This window comes from Mustela putorius, unplaced genomic scaffold (assembly GCF_011764305.1).
Source record: "Mustela putorius furo isolate JIRA1106 unplaced genomic scaffold, ASM1176430v1.1 tig00000450_pilon_pilon_pilon, whole genome shotgun sequence".
Taxonomy (NCBI): Eukaryota; Metazoa; Chordata; class Mammalia; order Carnivora; family Mustelidae; genus Mustela; species Mustela putorius.
In genome coordinates this window covers 9,360,254-9,378,817 of record NW_025421385.1, presented here as the reverse complement: position 1 = coordinate 9,378,817, position 18,564 = coordinate 9,360,254, and the positions used below count along the sequence as shown (strand labels likewise).

Below are 18,564 nucleotides of genomic sequence, written 5' to 3'. Positions count from 1 at the left end.
GCCGGGGCTCCCACGTAAGTCCTGGCTGAATTGTGCCTCACCATCCCAACTTTCGGATCGGACGGGAGCTCTGAGGCTTGGTCCGTCTGGCCCCTCATGTTGAAGGTGAGGAACGTGGGCCTGGAATGACCAGCCCTCCGGCCACCATGCCGCCGGGGGTGATGGAGGAGCCAGGTGTCGGGCCCCACCAATCACTTAGGTGCTGGCAGGACCCCCAGAGTGCTCTTGGCTTTGTGCTTCTCTGGCATCTCGACCGGAGTGAAGATGCAGGGCCCCATCATGTCCATGTCGGAGCCCACCTGAATCTCATCTTCCTTAAGCCTTCCCCGGGGGCTCTCTGTCCTCCAGCCCCACCCCCACTTCCCGCCATCACCCCTTAGTGTCCAAAACCCCTGTGGGCAGATTGGCTCTGCATTTGGGGCTCCCCCAGGTGCTGGTTCCTCACACCAGCCCCCACCCATCTGGTAAAGGCAGAGCAGAGCCTCCTGGTCCCAACAGAGCCCTTCTGCCGGTGGAAGGCTCCCTCCTCCTCCCCTGGGGCCTCCAGACTCTGCGGAGCTTGCCTAGGGCACAGACCTAGGCCTTTCTGAATTGAGTTCCTTTGGATTTCTTCATCCCCACACGATGAAGGAGACTTGACGGAGAAGGCTGATGTTTTAGCTTATTTGGTATTATGACACCGAGAGCAAGAGTCCTGCAGTTGTCCCCATCCTAACTAGAAATGGAACCACTCCAAGATGAGCTGTGTAGCCATTGTTAGGTCCTTCCGGTAGCATGGACCCAGACTTGAGGACTCCATTCCTTGAAGTCAGACAGAAAAACGTAAAAATCATTCAGAGCTACCTCGTAGTGATTCACTTGTTCTCCTGCTCGATGCCAGCAGAGACAAACACTCACCCTTCACTAAGTGTGGCGCCGGAAGTCTTGGAAAGGGGGCAAGAGAAGGCAGTTGGTAATCTGGGAAATGGGTCCTGAAGATGTTCTTTGGTACCTCGTACTCTACATAAATCTTCCCATGCATTTGTCATTCTGTGAACTTCGGTAGAATCCGCAGACCTTCAGAACAGTCAGCTTCTCTGGAGTTTCCTGTCCGTAATTTCAACGCAGAGCACCCCGGCAGAAAGGATAGATAGGGCTGCTCCCTGCAGTGGGGGGAGACCCCTGCAGGATGGGGACATCCTGGGGTGGGGGGTGGAGTGAGAGATGACCCTGAAGGCGCTGCGCCTTCTCCGCCACACCCACCCGTGCGAGCCGCACAGAGGCACCGTTCGCTTCCTTACGGCTGGCCCTGCTTCGGGCTGTCAGTCGGTGCAGGCTGTCAGTCGGTGCGGGCTGTCAGTCGGTGCGTATCCAGCATCCGCGCTGCCTGGGGCCCTGGGTCAAGTGTGAACAGTATTAAGTCAGCGCAGTGTGCTATGTGGGGACTGTCCTTCAGCTTCCTAGAGATCTTGTTTTCAAAGAACTTCTCCTAGACTCACTAGTCCCCCTGGACTCACTTTTCAACGTCTCAAGGCAGATGAAGGTCAGCAGAGCCGAGCGCTGTGTCTTACCACGTCCTCCTCTGCTCAGACGCGCTGGTGACGTGCGGCAGCGCCGCACGCTTGATCTTGCAGTAATTCGGAGGGTTCCAGCCTGAGAAAGTCTCGGATTATGTTAAATTTCCACGCTCCCTCTGGGAGTGCAGACACACGCAGAGCATGCGGAGACCGTGCGCATGGCCTTTGCACAGATCCATGAGGCACTAATCCTCACGGGTTATCATGGAAAATATTTGATAAAAATATTTAAGTGGTTAACTGTAGCAGAGGAGAGGAACAAGTTTAGAAGCAAGACCTCTGGTTTTAGCTTGTTTTATAGACTTGACTTTAGAACCATGGGCATGTTTTACTTGTCTATTTATTCTACATTTATTACTAGGAAAAAATTTTAAATTAGAATGTAAAGAAAAATCCCTAAAAAGCAAAAGCAAAATAAATCACTTGATACATCAGGGTGAAGGCATAGCCACGTGGGGAGAATTATTTCACATCACCATAAAACACTGGCTTTTGAATATACATCCCAGCAGATGCCTTAAAAGTCAAAAAGACTTCAAAAAATCTTTTGTTTTCAATCATCATATAGTTAGCAATAAAATGTTAATATTGTTATTCTAGAGCCTTCTAAAACTATTTTACAGGGCACCTGGGTGGCTCAGTGGGTTAAGCCTCAGCCTTTGGCTCAGGTCATGATCTCAGGGTCCTGGAATCCAGTCCCACATCGGGCTCTCTGCTTGGCAGGGAGCCTGCTTCCTCCTCTCTCTCTCTGCCTGCCTCTCTGCCTACTTGTGATCTCTCTCTCTGTCAAATAAATAAGTAAAATCTTAAAAAAAAAAACTATTTTACATATTGTACGGTAAAGCAAACGTAATTAAATTTCCGTTGTTTAGGAACTAAGTTTTTTAAATGAAAGAGCTAAACATAAAAATGAGTTTTAAAATACATTACGAAAAATTCTCAAGTCCTAAATATGAATTGGAAATATCCATATGAGCTCATTATAGTTCTCCTCTTTTTAAAAAAATACAATTTGCCTTGCTCTGTTCATTGAAAAGTCCCTGAAATACCCAAGCCAGTCGCAAGAAGCCCCTCTAGCGCCCCCGACAGGGGGAGTCCTCAGCACTGCATTCCACCCTGAGCTCCTAGCTGAACCGAGATGCTGATTTGAAAAGCCTTCCAATAAAGAGAAAATTAGAGCATTAGTGAAAATAATACTTTCTCTGCAGTGAAGCTTATCAAGTACGTTTAAGTCCAAACTTGCAGTGATACTTTTTTAAAAAGTTAATCTGTTACCTCCGGGGAATGGTTAGAGAATCAGCTCATTATTCTGAAACGGTAAAGAGAAAGAAAACACTTCATGTGCTTTTTCTCTGCCAATAACCCAAGGTAACCAGATAGTCAATAAAGGAGAGTTTCTCTTTATAGAAGCGCTTCAGATCAAGAAGGAATACCAGGAGTAGAACAGCAGCACTTTGCAGACCTTTCCTAAGATGAAAGATCTGGATGGTACGGGGGACAGAGGACTGTGTTCTCAGCACAGACACCCTCAGCAGAACCCAGGCTGTGGGCACCAAGGCAAGGGCCTGGTTTCTTCAACGCCCCCAAAAGAAATTTGTGGGAAAAGAGGGAGGGAGGAGAAAGAACCTATAGATGGAAGAAGCACTTCAGCTCTGCCACGTGGGCTTTCTCTGTGCCGGAAAGCAGCCTGCTTGATTCCAGAGACCAGGAGCCTCTCACTGACCTGACATTCCTGTCAGGAGCCGTTCTGGCTTCCCCAGGGTGGTGGTGTACCGTCCTTGCTTTTTGAAGGTGCTTGTCTTTGACATAGAGTTTATGGGTGCGTTGCTCTGTGGCCAGCGAAGGGGGCCATGAGGGGTGGATGGTGCAGGTGCAGAGATACTGGCCACGCGCCGTTCGTTGGGAAGCCCGGGGGTCGCTAGAGGGGGACCATGACACTGGCCTCTAGTTTTGAAAAGTGCAGTGTTTGCTGTAATGAAATTTTTCAATAAAATCAACCAAGTGAAAATACTTTTGAGCACTGACGTAGCTCTACTGATTCCCAGGCGAAACAGATCTCAACGCTGCGATAACAGAAGCAGGAAAGACTTACGAAGAAATCGCCGGTCTCGTGGCGGAGCAGGTATCCCCGCGCACACGGCCTCCCTGAGCGGACTGTAGGCTGTCGGACCCACGTGTTCAGTTAGCCGATTGGTGGAACAAACTTTGCAGATAGATCTCCTTTTTTCTCTTTGTTCATTGTGTATGGCCGTCGTGTTTCTCCGGGTAAGCCGCGGTGGTGGACGGTGGATGCACTGACCCGGAGAAGTGGACACGAATGCCTTCCGCTGTCAGTGGCTCAGACCTACCCTTCACCACCTTGGGGGTGTTGGGATGTTAGAGCAGAGCTGCGGTCACCTCCCCCCCGCCCCCCGGTCTGGACCCGTAGCCTATCTGAGGCTTGCTTACTCGGCTGGTAATGGTGGTCGTGGAACCCGCCGTGACAGGCTCTCCGCCTTCGGCAGCCACTAAGGAGAAGGGACCCATGAGGGCCCTGGCAAGGGACGGGTCTTTGTTCCAGCCACGTGACTTTTACTGGCACCTTCAGTGGTCCAGTTCCCAGTTTTTTTTTTTATTTTACCGATAACCGATAATAGATTCCCTTAAGGGGAATAGACATTGATGTTGTTCCAAGTCCCCGAATTAAAGTTTCTCAGGTGACCTCCTGAAATAACATACTTCTGCACACACATGCACACACACCTTCATGTTGGTCACGGACTACCACTGCTTGGAAGAAAAGATGAATTTTTAGAACTGTGCCTAACATAGCTATTAAAAATTATAATTCAGAAAAATAGAAAAATTTTAAGTTGCCACTTAAGATGACTACCAGATTTTTAATAATAATTTATATTCTCTGTTAAAATGTAGACATTAAATGATTATGTCTTATTTGCTTATATATAAATAGTTTTTTGCCCATACAGTGTCATATTTTAAACCACCTCAAAGTAACTAACTTGACCAGCCAGCCTAAAAATCATCTGATATTTTATTTTCCCTCTAAACTACGATTGAGAATGTAATAGCCTTGAGGGTTGTTTTCTTGCAGGAAAACTATGCTGAATGCCTTAGCCCTTGATAGACAGTAACTCGTACCAAGGGCTTGGCCCATACTGTTCTCCAGTACGACCCTTTTCTTATCCTCAACGGTCTAGATTTCTCTGCCAGTAATAACTAACCTGTGTCTCGTTGTAGCCAAAGAAAGATCTCCATTTCCTCATGGAATGTAATCATGAATATAAAGGTTTCCTCGGCTGCTTCCCTGATATTATCGGCGCCCACAAGGTAATTTGATCACAGAAGTGCGGACAAGATGATATGGGGAGCCGGGGCCACGGCCCACGGCCACCGCGTGGGCCCTGTCACTCAGCATGGCCCTGCGTGGGGGGCAGGGGGAGGGGGCTTTCTGAAACCGACTAGAGCCCCTTGGGTTGTTGAAACACTATGCATAGTTTCTGGTTTCTTCTATTCTGTAAAGAGATTACTTTGAGGAAACAAAAGTGTGGAAAAAAGATTCCTTTATGCCTATACTTAGGCCAGGTAGCAAACAAAATAATCACGCTGTTGCAAATTCAAGATAAGATTGGGAATACAGTTTGACCTTATTAATGAGACCCCTGTAAGCTGCTGGGGCAGGTCCCCAAAGACCCTTCCCCGTCGAGACAAAGTCAGATATTCTGTCCCCCTGGGCCTGACAAAGGGTTTCCTAATAAAAATTTAAACGATCAACATAGATTTTATATTTTTGTACTATTAAGAAAACTATATAATTCCCACTATAAAGGTATTTTTAAACTGAATTTCGAAATGTTTTGGGTGTCCATGCATTTCAACTCTGGCTTGTTTGTTTCAGACTCTATGTATTAGTTCAGAATAGGGGCATTTTATCAACTGTCATACTCCAGGGGACTGTGATGTACTTGGATTTATTAGGAAGATCTCTACAGAGGGCTGGTCTGCAGCCCTGGTAGTCCTGGCATGTGGCCGTTTTAGCGTTCAGCTTAATGATCCGAGCGTCAGGAAGGGGAAGTGTGCAACTTCAGATACTTTAATATAAAACTGAGAGCATTCTCTTTACCAAACCGTCCACCAGTGGACACTCAAAGGCATTTCCACACCAAGGCTGTTGTGCATAAGGCTGCGGTGAGCCTGGGAACACAGGGTCTCTCAGAGGTACAGAGAGCACAGATCTCAAAAAGTGTCTCCACAAAGGAAACATCAGACAGACTCATCCATGTGGGAGGTGACGGACGTGAGCAGCAGTCGCTGTGGTCGCTGTCCAGGGTCCAGACGCCAGGCCATTGTGGTTGCACTCACCTTGAACTCACACAGTGCTGAATGTCAGTTACAGCTCAATAAAACTAGGGGGAATTAACATAAGTAAATATAACACAAGTAAAAATCTTAGTTAAAAAAGCCAACTCAGAATAGTCAGCTTGTCATAGGGATTGAGGCCAGCAATTGAGAGTTTTGGGCAGGGCGGCTGGCTTATGCACGAGCATAAAGTTTTTCTTCCCAGACCGCTCTCATGAGCACTGTGATGGTCCTGGAGTGGGAAACGTTCAGCAGCGCTCTCACTCCTTCCGCCTGAGTATCAATTTGAAATCAGGGCAGTGCTCCTCCCAGAAACCAAAGTAAAGGTGACAGCCCACCTGTACCAGCACCCCCAGCCAGCACGCCCCGAACAGAGAGAGAGCGCACAGGTACGAGCACAGACTGTCCCGCATCATTCTTTTTTTTTTTTAAGATTTTATTTATTTGTTTGACAGACAGAGATCACAAGTAGGCAGAGGGGCAGGCAGAGAGAGAGGAGGAAGCAGGCTCCCCACTGAGCAGAGAGCCCGATGCGGGGCTCGATCCCAGGACCCTGAGATCATGACCCAAGCCAAAGGCAGAGGCTTAACCCTCTGAGCCAGCCAGGTGCCCTCTGTCCCTCATCATTCTAAACCCCGATGCCTGTGTCCGTCTCCTGCACACCTCTGGTCCTGGCACGGGCTCGGATATTACAGAAACAGAGTGCTGTTTGCTTTTCATGCTGCTGTAGCAGAAAACTGTCCATTTTGGCTTAGCTCTGTTTTTCAAGAATAGCAACCCTTTTGCTTCCAAGTGACTTGCAGGAAGTTACATTCAGGCGCTCGCCTGCGTTCTCACTTGGTGGCCGGTCAGTTGTAGAAGACGTCGGCGCCGTCGCATGTGAAATGAAAGGCTGGTCCTTTGCGCGTCATTCTGTTAACACTCTTGTGTTCATATCTCACAGGGAGCGATAGAGAAAGTGAAAGAAAGTGATAAGCTGGTGGCCACCAGTAAAATCACCCCCCAGGACAAACAGAACATGGTGAAGCGAGTTGGCACCATGTCTTACGCATTGCAAGGTAAGGCCCGGGTTTGGGTGTCGCTCACACAGACGGTTTCAATCCTTGTCGTTTCCCTGGCTGGAGAGAAGGCCCTCTGTGGACCACAGCTAAGCCGACAAGAGCTGATTTAGAGATTCCTCCCAAGCCCATTGTTTGCAGGGTCCCAGCGTTGATGCAGATGGACCCGATTGAGAGAGCCGGGAGTGCCAGCCTGATGAAGCCCATGCTTCTGTATCAGGTCTCAGAGACAGTGAAGATCCTTCCTTCATCTCTGCTCCTGCGCGATGCTGTGTTAGATTCCAGAGTTCAGCTTTCAGCAGTTTGTAACCTCTGTCCCTCAGGACCAGAGAATGTGAAGGGATTTTGGACATGGCTTTTTCAGCAAAATTTGAGTGTTAGTAAAAAGATACTAAATAATTTTTATATATTTGAGTGCTTTCCGGCACACGGGAGCCACGAACGGGTTTTTCCTGTTTTGGTAGACAGACAGAGCAGGCATGGGCAAAGGAGAAAGGGGAAGGATATTCTAGTTTGAACAAACCCACACAAAATAGTGGGACAAGATTTTCTCACTGGTCTTCAGGAGGAAGACCAACTTACAGGCTGTTGGGGGATAAGTGTCAGTGATGGTGGCGGGCCTTGAGAGCTGGCAGAAGAGCCTGGTCTTACTGGGGGCATTAAGAGGCCACTGGAAGGCTCTATGGTGAGGGGCAGGGAGGTACACAGCTCAGGGAGAGGGTGGGAGAGGTTGGCGGGCAGTCGTCAGAAAGCCCACGCAGGACACCGCTGCCTCTGTGGTCTGAGAGTCGCAGGCACGAAGAAGACATGGTGCTCGGGGAGAGAAGGAAGCGCGTTTGCAGACTTGCCCAAGGAACAGCCCTCAGGACTAGGGAGTGCGTGGGACAGAGGCAAGAGTGTCTGAACGGGTTCCAGAGCCGAGGCAGCTAGGGGCGGGAATGGAAAAATCTGAGAGAAGATCTGGCTTCCGAAGGGGTTGAAACGGGGGATTTGGCTTTGAACTTGTGTGTGAAGTTTTCCGAACAGATAAAGGATAAGCTTTGTATGACTTCAGATAATACGAGACTCAAAACAGCGCCCTTACAGTGGGCGTGTGTGCCAGCAGCTGGCTTGCTAGGTGCACAGAATGAGGGAAGAGGCAGGTGGAGGTGTGACGAGGCCTCTGCTGAGGTGGTGGGGGGTGCGGGGCTGGTCCCAAGGGAAAGAGGCAGTAAGGGAGCCATCTGTGAGGACATAAATTCAGCAGAGCTGGAGAACAGGGGTCCAGAGCCTCTCACCTGGCAAGAGGTTGGGTTCTGGGAGCCCTGATACTCCGAGCAGCCAAGTCCATTCAGAATAGGGTCCCCCTGCATCTCCCCCATCCCTACAGCCTTTCAAGGGCGCCCCGAGAAACCTGTCCAGGCAGCTGCAAGAGGGGACGGGGTGGGACCCGCTGGGGGCCTCACTGGGTCCTGTGTCACCGACAGTCTGCAGAGAGGGAGCCCCACGCCGGCCTCCTGCTCAGTCTCTCCTGGGAAAGCAGAGTCCACACGGGGTGGTTGTGTGTGTTGGGTTGCGCAGTGCACGTCAACAGGAATCATCCCTCTGCGGGGAAGTACGTTGCCCTCAGCGATGCAGATGATATTTGTAGCCTCTTTGCAAAGTGAAATGTCAGGGACTGGCCCTGCCCTGAGGCCAACCGGGGCAACGCAGCGGAGCAAGCCCGCGGGCCTGTGGAAGGCCAGGGGAACTGACTGATGCCTTGGTTTTTGTTGTAGCTGAGATGAATCACTTCCACAGCAACCGCATCTACGACTACAACAGCGTCATCCGCCTGTACCTGGAGCAGCAGGTGCAGTTCTATGAAACAGTAAGTCGGCCGCCCGCCCCGGGCCCTTTGCACACACGCACGCACATGGAGGACTCGTGCTCACGGAGGACTCGTGCTCACGTAACTTTGACCATATATAAAGTTAGTCTGCCTGTATTTTTTAATCCTACGTAATAAACGAAAGGAGGTTAGTTATGGAGTAGGGGTTTTTAAATCCCTTTGAATTATATCTGCCTTTTCCTTTTTGAATCCCACTGAGTTAAAAAAGTTTTCTCGTAAGGAAGAAGGGGTAGTGGATGCTAGTTGTGAGGCCCCTAGAAGTCCTACGGGGAGGTCCCCAGCCCCAGCCTCTCTGTGCCTGGGGACAGTGCAGGACAGGAGGGTCCCCGGCTCGGCAGGCCCTCCGTGGGGATGGAGCTGGCACCGCGGGCAGACTTCGCAAAGGAGCTTTCGTTGTGCACCAGAGGAGCCTCAGAGAGAAAACGAGAGGGAACCAGTTAGGGAACCATCACTGAGATGTAAGCTTTTGTGCCTGCATAATTTTGTTGTTTACTGGCGTGTGCAGAGAACAGAGCGGTAGCGTGTAAGCCGAAGCTCCAGCACCTGAAGGCAAGTTCCCGAACCGTATCGCTGACCCCGTGCGGGTCACCATGCTCAGTGTGCCACTCGCGCCATGCTCTGCTCCGCGAGTGTTGAGGGCGATGGCAGACCAGCCCCACACTCAGCGTCCATGCACGTGTCCCCTTCGGGCGAGACAGTGCGGGAAGTGTGGGGCTCCCACAGCAGATCCTTGAACGGCAGCTGTGACCAGGGTGCTTGCCGCAGAGTGTGAATCGTGTGTGGGAAGCAGCTGGTTTGGGAGCTGAGCTTCCAGAAGGAATTCCCTTAAGCACGCTTGTCCCTTCCAGCGTGCAGTTCCTGGGCTCTCTGTGTTAACTAGGGCTGCCCCACGGTTGCCTTCGCATATTGGAATCCAGGTTGCTGCTGTTCTGCAGTAGAAGAGCCTTGAAGGGCACCTCTTGAAACTCCAATCATGTTGATTTGTTAGATAATCTCAAGCCCAAGTGAGGTTTAATTATCAAGGACACTGTGACTTGATGACACTTAATCAGTGTCCTTGTCGGATATAACAGTTTTAGGAGAAAGCAGTGCTTGAATGCTAAAGTTCACTTGCTTTTCGGTGGAGCAAATCTGTATTAAGCGCGTAGTATATACTAAGCACTAAGCACAGATCCTTGGGCTCCAAGAACGGCCACGACATCCGTGTCCTTGGGGAGTGTGTGTTCTCCCTGGGGGAGGCCTTGGCACGTAGCCATGGCTGCGGTCCCGCGCCGGCTCTGTCATGGGGGTGCCGACGGTCTGGGAGGCGTGCCCGGCAGCGGGGGCCCGGGAGTCCACGGGTGTCCGACAAGACAGGGCAATCGTGCAAGTAGGACACCCACCCCCGCCGGACCCCTGGTCTGGAGATGCTGCTCCTGAGAGAGACCGGGGCTGTGCCAGAAAGAAGGGGGGCCTCCTGCAAGCTGGGGGCACCATCTGGGGTTGGGGAGGGCTCTGTGGCTGGTTGGTGCTGGAGGAGACTTGAAGCTTAGCCCAGTTGAAGCCTTTGAAATGTTTGCAGTGTCTAACTGGTAGGAGGAGGTGGGAGGGGTCGAATGCTGTCGGGCCCTGGTGGGACTGGGCGTCTCAAGGTTGTCTCGTTTCTTCACCAGATCGCAGAAAAGCTGAGGCAGGCCCTCGGCCGCTTCCCGGTTATGTAGAACACAACAGAACACCAAGAGAACTCCGAAGTGCTTCTTTCTGACTTTGGGCAATGCAATTTTATTTCTTCCCCCTTCACCCCTTCATCAAAAGCAAAAAGGAACAAAAGACCGAAAACCAAAAAGAAAGAGTTGCAAAAAACTGTGTCTATTTTATTAACCAAGTTCGTGGGGTTAGTCTTATTTGGTTCGTTTCCATATCCATTACTGAAAACAATGGAAATTGTCTCTATTTTTGGAAAGTACTTAAAGTTATCAGAATTTTGAATGGAAAATTAGGGGTTCCCCCACTGATATTTTACATAAAATTGTAATTTGTACGTCGTCCATGATCTTCTGGGTCTTACCCAATGTCAGATAATTACTAATTGCTTTCTTAAAAATATGAAATATACCAGAATAAAAAATATATATGTTTGTATATTTTTATAACTCTTTTCAGTCCCGTGGGATTCCTATCTACTTAGGAAGCTCTACATGCCTTTCACTGACATATTTATGACTCCAGTGCTTCTGTTTCCAGGAGGGAGGAAGCCGGGAGGGGCCCTGGGGGCTGCCGGCGCCCTCCCAGGAGGCTCAGGGCAGGAGAGGGGGGCTCACGTGTCCCCTCAGAGCGAGCAGTGCAGCAAAAGCCCAGGATCCCATTCACTGCCCGCACTTCCCTCAGGAACACTGCTGACTGTCCCCTTCCACAGGGGTGGGGGGGGCTTCCTCCCCAGGCCTGGTGAAGGCATGGTTCTTGCCAGAAGGAATACATTGACAGGGGTGGGCACATGTCTACAGGGCTCTGACTCTGCTCCCAGGGCTGGAGCTGCTGCGCTGGGGCCTCTGCTCGGGGGAACAGATGTCCTCCCCACAGAGCTTCACCCCGCATTGGTGTCTTCAGCTGTTGAGTCAGAGGTACTGAGACCTGTTTCCGAGGCCGTGATTTGCCACTTACTTTGGAGGGTAGACAAGTGAACGGGGGTTTTACCTGAAAACGTGGAAACCACAGCGTGGTAGGCCTCTCCGTCCCCCAGGTGGAAGCGCTTAGGGACTGATAAGGGTCACAGGCTGAGTCGTGCACAGTGGTCCCTGGAGCTTTTGGTCTCTGTAAGGACAGCGTGATGGTCAGTGATGTGTTCCTGACCGCATCTGGAACTTGCGAGGGGATTTTTCTGATCACCGGCCTCCAGACGGAGGCACACAGCGAAAGCTAATGGTGGCCGACTGTCAGCTTTAAACCCGAGCACTCAGATATGCACACACCCCACCCCCCCACCCCCCCACCCCGCCACAGCCCAGTGAGCCCATCCCCCACACTTGCCTTATGACCTCTCCCCACTGCTTTCATTCTCCTGACCTAGCGATGACAGTGTAGACGATGGAAGGTTTGGGCCAGCACAAATAAAATGAAACCAAAAAATAAGTAGCAGAGGAAATCGAATGAACATGAGTATGAGAATTTCTTGCTCTTTAATATCACGGGTTTTGTTAATGTTTTATAAGTAATTTTCCCTACTTGATTTTTCTTTTATAAAATCTCATAGAACAATGTTTATGATACAGCCATTTAATATATGTACAAATTGTAAAGAATATGTATAAATGTTTTACACAAATGTAAGAGCATGTAGAAGCCAACATATAAGTAAATTGTTTAAAAAAAAAGACTGTACAGTAAATTCTGAAAGCACTTTTTCAAAAACATTTTTGGTGTTTGTGTGATTTATTTTCCTCCTTTTTTTCTTTTTTTTCTTTTTTTTTTTTTTGGATAATTGCTTCTTGCTTCCAGCTCCTAAAAATAGTCCAGATAATGAATTTTTCCCCAAAACCTAATTCTCCTGATATGAATTAATATTTTAATTCCTTAAGTCAGAGTCACCAGTCTTAGAAGCACGTCTTAATCACTAAAGAGCTGTAAGCACAGATCCTGATGCCGACCGAGCATATTAGCGATCCGTAGAGAAGCAGCCGACGGGGGTGTGCGTGTGTGTGTGTGTGTGTGTGTGAGAGAGAGAAGTGATGTTGGCTTGTCTCCATGTGCTGTAACCTAATCCTGTGATGTAAAAATCTCATGTCACAAGATAAGAGAGTAAGAGGGGAAAGAAATCAAATACTTGCTCTACATACACGCACACCGTATTCAAACAAAATAAGGAAATTTGACAGTTAAAATCCTTTCATGGGCACTCAGCAGTGGCCATGGCCGCGTCCACCTTGGTGAGCGAAGTGGACGTTGCCGAGCCCACGCATAACCTCGGTCCCTGCCACCGTGGGACTTTGTTCAGGAACCCACTGGGACATGACCGGGGCAGCTGGGGAAGGAGGTGGACTGGTGTCCACAGACTGGGTCATCCTAGCAACTTGAAGATTAAAATCCTCTTCTCTGAGGCCATCTTTCACGGGCATTTTGGGGACTCAGAGATCTTCACTTTTTTGAGGACAGGTCTGTCCACATTCCTCTTCCCCAAATGTCTTTCTCACCAGTTCTCCAGTCCTGTTCCTTTCAGGTATCTGCCATCCATCAGCCCGACCATGGCCACAGCCCAAGAATGGACAGGAAATCAGTTACCCATGAGGCCATCTGTCCTTCCGAGCTGCGTGAGCAGCCGGGCGCACTGCTCGAAGTTCTGGCCACGGGGAGGCTTTCCCTTCACCGTGTGCTTCAGGGGTGTCCCGGGAAGATGGTGCCGTAGCTGTCTGCTTTCAGGTGGCGTCTACATCCCGTGCAGAACCATCTGTAAACCAGGCCTGAGGCTTCTCTTCGTCTCTTGGCTGACCTTCGGCAACTCCCCAGGCAGCCACAGGTCAGGCCGGGAGAGGAGGATGGTGTAGCGGAGTGCGGACCGTGGGCCTGTGGGCCACTTGTCCCCACAGGGCCTGTTCACATACGCTCCACTTCCCTTTGCTGATGGGGTGCTGCCCTGTGTGCCCAACTTCATGGCCCGATGGGACAGATAGCACCCAGTTCACGATGGCAGCTCCAGTCACGGGTAGCTTGGGGGGCCCATGGGTAGGCATTTAGTCTCTACTGAGGCCCAGTAGCAAACCCAGAGCTGTTTCTCACAAGGGGAATCATTATCTGGGTGGGTGGGGTTAATAGCAAGGCTTGGCTCCAAAATCCTAAGTGCTTGCTTTATTACTCACCTCTAGGGCCCTGCCAAAGGCTCCAGATGGCATCCCTGACTGCTCTGACATTCCAGGTGCCACTGGCGGTGCTGGATCCCATGGCCCCAGCCTGGGAGCAGAGCAGCCTGTGTTGGCGGCCTGGACCTGCTGGGAAGCCGTCTCTTTTCTGGGCCCCACATCAAGTATCTGTACACCCTGTACAGATGGCCCTATTGGTGGCCCTGTTGGCCTGAGGAAGGGGCCAGGAAAATGAAAAAGGAACCTAAGGAAAAAGGATGGCAGGAGATACTCAGGAAAATTGTAGCTGGCTGTGAGCCAGGGAAGTAACAGGAATTTGAAAGTGAAAAAATTACCCATTGCAACATTGATGCTTGGAAAATGCTCCTTCAAGATGCAAAAATTTAATGACCTAGGGTGCATTTTGTGGTTCCTATAGGATATGTTGACTTTTGATTTTTATTTGTACCAATCTTTATCACAGAAGAGCAATAATTACAGAATAATTTATAATCTTTACAAACCTCAACGCTGTAAAAATCAGTATTTGGAGAGGAGAGGTGAAGGCACAGTGAAAGAATGGCGCCAGTCTCCTTGCCAAGGCCGTCCGCACACGCCTCTCCTGCAGCAGGCAAAGGGCCCAGACGGAGCAGGGGACGATGAGCCAGTCTGTCTAAAGGCCGTGGAACCTCTGGGGAGAAGACTGTTCCGCTTGGCAGTCAACGTTCAAAGGTCCGGAGGTGGAAGTACGGGCCGCATCTTAGACCAAAACAGGAAGTTGAAGGAAGTAATCGGTCTTTGGGATTGGCAGAGCTCTGGGGGGGGGGGGGTAGAGAGACCAGCAAGGGGTGTCGTTTGGGCCAGGCCAGACCAGCGGCTTGAAGTTGCAAAGGTAGTGTTCTGGGGAGTTCCACTGCAGAGGGAGTGCATGGAGCAGAGTTGGGGAAGCCCGCGCAGTGGGGTTGGTGGTGAGTCATTCATTCTGGAGAAAAGCCACTGACTTCCTGAAAGTAATGTTAAGTTTACCAGCATTCCGGAGTCATGTGCTCCTCCCTGGGGATAAAGTGACGTCACAGCATGTGGCAGGGAGCGGGGACTCAGCCCCCTCGGCTCTCCTGCAAGTCTTCTCAGCCTGAGGTCATGGTGTCTCCAGAACGCATTTCCTGAGGCTGGTCTTCTGGTCTGGTGGGTAGAAGTCCGAGAGGCCTTAAACGTCCTCCAATGTAGAGAACAGCCCTCACCATAAAAAATTATCCACCTAGGATGTCCGGAGTACCCAAACTGGGAAGCCCTACTTTAAAGCAAACAGACAAGGGGCACCTGGGGGACTTAGCCGGTTCAGCATCTGGGTCTTGGTTTCAGCTCAGGTCATGATCTCATGGGTGGTGGGTTCGAGCCCCAAGTTGGGCTCTACGCTCAGCAGGGAATCTGCTTGAAGGCTCTCTCCCCCAGTCCCTCTCCCCAACTCAGATGCATCCTCTCTCCCAAATAAATCTTTTAAAAAATATATAAAGCAAACAGACAATTACTCTTTGCCTGGGGGCTAATAGATGGTCCCGGGTCCATACAGAAGGTGCTCAGTAAATGCACGTGGATGAGGATGAATGTAATGCTCAATAAATGCACGCGGTCATCGATAAAATATAAAAGAGCCCAGGGTGATGGGGAATAGAGGCAGCAGGAGATTCGGTGAGGCTAAAACCGCAGCACTGGGACCAGGGAGCAAAGCCGAGCGCTGGACAGACTCCCTCTACACCGCACAGACCTCAGCGCACGCTGCTGAGTTCAGCCCCGGCACCAAGGAGCCCCCCGAAGTGTGAAGACTGGCCTTCCCCTGCAGGAACCCTCCGTAGCATAAAGACACCTGAATTGTGAGGTGGAGCGTCAAGTCTGACAACAACGTCTGTCACCTTGAACAAGTCTCACAGGTTCTCTGCCCTCAGTCCCCTCCTCTGCGGAGAGCCCAGACGGGCGTGGGCTTGTCCCAGAGCCCCTCCCGGCTCTGGGAATCTCCCTGAGTCGCTTAGAGAGGAGGAGGCTGGGGGCCTGAGGACCACGGCCTCCTGGCTTCAGCTGGGGCCAGCACCTCTTTGGGACAGCCACCCCAAGGGACCTCTGGAACACAGTCCCAGTGGGCTTCAGGGCAGGGTGGGGTGTGTCCCAGAACCTTCTCTCATCACCTGTCACCCCTGCCGCCAGTTGCACCAGCCGCTCCAGACACATGTCACCGAGCAGGAGACAAAGGGGGCCTTCCGAGCAGGTGCCGTCCGGGCTGAGTGTCGGGACACCCTCTTTCTGTTCCCAACCTTCTTGATATCAAAGCGGTCAGCAAGCACGAACTCACTCCATAGCAGTAATGAGGTGAGGCGTGGCTGCCCACGCTGTCTTCTAGAATAGTCACTGCCTGTTTTCACACACGGGGGCGTCCGAGTCCAGGAGGGGCACGCCTCTGCTCCAGGCCTCTCCGGCCCCTCCCACATCTGGAGCGCATTCCCTGATTCCCTTTGCCTTGGCAGACCCTGATGCTTCACGAAAGCCAGCGGAGCTCCAGAACCTTCCCTCTTCCCAGAGTTGGTGTTGGCTGAGTTACAGGGAGGGAGACTGCTTCTCCCCAAGGCTTGTGGGCGTGCCCACCTGTGCCTTCCCAGCCGCACCCGCAACACCACGGTCCCCCTGGGGGGCATCCACATCGGCTGAGGCCCTTTGGGCTTACTGTCTGGACTTTCAGTCCAGGGTCGTGGGACGTAGTCTGGCTGGATTATGGACTCACCCGTGTCAGGCATGAGAGCCACGGTCCACGGAAGGGACAGCCAGCAGGCCGGACGCTGCCAAGAGCAAGCCGGAGTCACTGTGTCAGGCAGGGTCCTGGGTCCAGCAATGATGGGGGCCGCAGAGGACCGCAGCTCCCACAGATCACAGGGACCAGCGCCCGCTGACAGCGCCCCACAACCGAGAAGGAGCAGAAGCAGAGGAGGTCTGTGCGGGCCCCAGACTGACTCGGTCCCTTTGCAAAGGGAGGGTTTTGCAGCCGTCAGACCCTTCAGACCCTGGTCACTTAAAAAAAGGCAGTGGCCCCAGGAGGTTCTGCCCCATCGGTCGCGGAACAGAACCGAGATCCTTCCTTCACGGCTTGAACACAACAAACACGAAGGGCCGCCAGCTGACCCGGCCGGAACGGGGGCCTCGTCCCGGCTACGGGCCCACAGAGGGACTGCGAGTCTGGGTCGTTACCTTCCTACTTTCTGTGTTGCCTTTTTTTTTTTTTTTAAGATTTTATTTATTTATTTGACAGATCACAAGTAGGCAGAGAGGCAGGCAGAGAGAGAGGAGGAAGCAGGCTCCCCGCTGAGCAGAGAGCCCGACGTGGGACTCGATCCCAGGACCCCGAGATCATGACCTGAGCCGAAGGCAGCGGCTTAACCACTGAGCCACCCAGGCGCCCTGCCTTTTTTTTTAAGATTTTATTTTTTTTATCAGAGAGGGAGAAGGCGCACATGCGTGAATGGGGGAGCAGAGGAGGCACAAGCAGGTCTGGCGACAGCGTCACAATCTGCTCAGTCTCCTCGCATAGACGTGGGCCACCCTCCATGGCCAGCTGTGGCTTTCTGGGGGCCGCACACGGGCAGCGCCCCCATGCCCCCCATCTCTGTCCAATCCTCTCCTCCGGCTGCCCTTCCCATCCTGGCTGCCTGGGCGCCACCCCCCACCGAACGTGGATTCTCTGGCTCCTCTACTCCGCGAGACCACAAAACTCAATCCAGTCTCCCCCTCCCCGTTCCGGGCCTGGCATCCGCGTTCAGGCAGGAATTCGGGGCCAACATGGGGCTCACCCTGCTTCTTTCTCTTCTGTCAGGGATCAAAGTCCTGCACCGCCTGGTGTCCAATATCTGAACCCATTTTTCACGTATTCTCTCCATTTTTCTCTTCATTTAAGGAGGGGTAGCTGGCCTCTCCTCCACCACCGTTGCTAAAAATGGAAAGGATATTGTTTATTTTTAAAATCTAAGGCCCGGGTAGCTTTCCTGCTCACAGAGAGCACTTGGCGCGCACACCCCTCACGATCTCTTCTACTTTGAAGCCGGTTCCAGCTGTCCCTGTGAAACCACTTAAAAGCATAAAGTTGAACAAAAATCAAAATAGCTGCATGAATGCTTTGGCGGGGCTCTGTTTAAGTTTTCTTTTAATTTTCATTTTTTTAAAAGATTTTTATTTATTTATTTGACAGATCACAAGTAGGCAGAGAGGCAGGCAGAGAGAGGGGGGAGGAAGCAGGCTCCCCGCTGAGCAGAGAGCCTGCAGCGGGGCTCCATCCCAGGACCCTGGGATCATGACCCTAGCCAAAGGCAGAGGCTTTAACCCACTGAGCCACCCAGGTGCCCCTAATTTTCATTTTTTTAAAAGTTTTATTTATGTATTTGAGAGAGAGAGAGCATGAGCAGGAGGAGGGGCAGAGGGAGAGGCAGGCTCCCCACCTCGCAGGGAACCCAATGTGGGGCTCCATCCCAGGACCCTGAGCCGAAGGCAGACACCCAACTGACTGAGCCACCCAGGCGCCCCTGGGCTCAGTTTTAAACTGAGTAACCATTTTTCTCGCTCTCGTCTGCAAACCTCCCCTCCTTCCTTGGCCTTCTGTTTCAGGATCCCAGGATCCCCACCCTCTCCCAAAACATACGAGGCTGACGGCAAGTGCACAATTCCTATCGAAACCGGCTAGATCCTGTATCTGCCTGTAAAACCCCGGTCCCTTTCTGGGCCAGGGTGGGGGTGGTAGTTTTGAAGGCCTTCACCTGCTTCGGCCTCCTTTGCCCGGCGAAGCAGTAAAGCCAGCGCGTTCCTCTTCCGAATTCCGTCTTCAAGTTCTGGCTCAGCGGCGAGGCCCGGAGGTGGATTTTGGACAACACCTGCGGGAGGCA

General features: G+C 51.5%; 1 protein-coding gene across 1 annotated transcript in view; it reads left to right on the top strand.

The window, feature by feature from the left end:
- The window catches only part of SNX9 (sorting nexin 9), a 105,495-nt gene extending 93,263 nt beyond the window's left edge, over positions 1 to 12,232 (top strand). Inside the window, exons 14-18 of the mRNA XM_045080123.1 lie at positions 3,602 to 3,678; positions 4,797 to 4,886; positions 6,859 to 6,973; positions 8,731 to 8,822; positions 10,496 to 12,232. Of these exons, the coding sequence (XP_044936058.1) occupies positions 3,602 to 3,678; positions 4,797 to 4,886; positions 6,859 to 6,973; positions 8,731 to 8,822; positions 10,496 to 10,543 (422 nt within the window). The 3' untranslated portion in view covers positions 10,544 to 12,232. The remainder of the gene's footprint in view (positions 1 to 3,601; positions 3,679 to 4,796; positions 4,887 to 6,858; positions 6,974 to 8,730; positions 8,823 to 10,495) is intronic.
- The last annotated feature ends 6,332 nt before the right edge of the window (positions 12,233 to 18,564 follow it).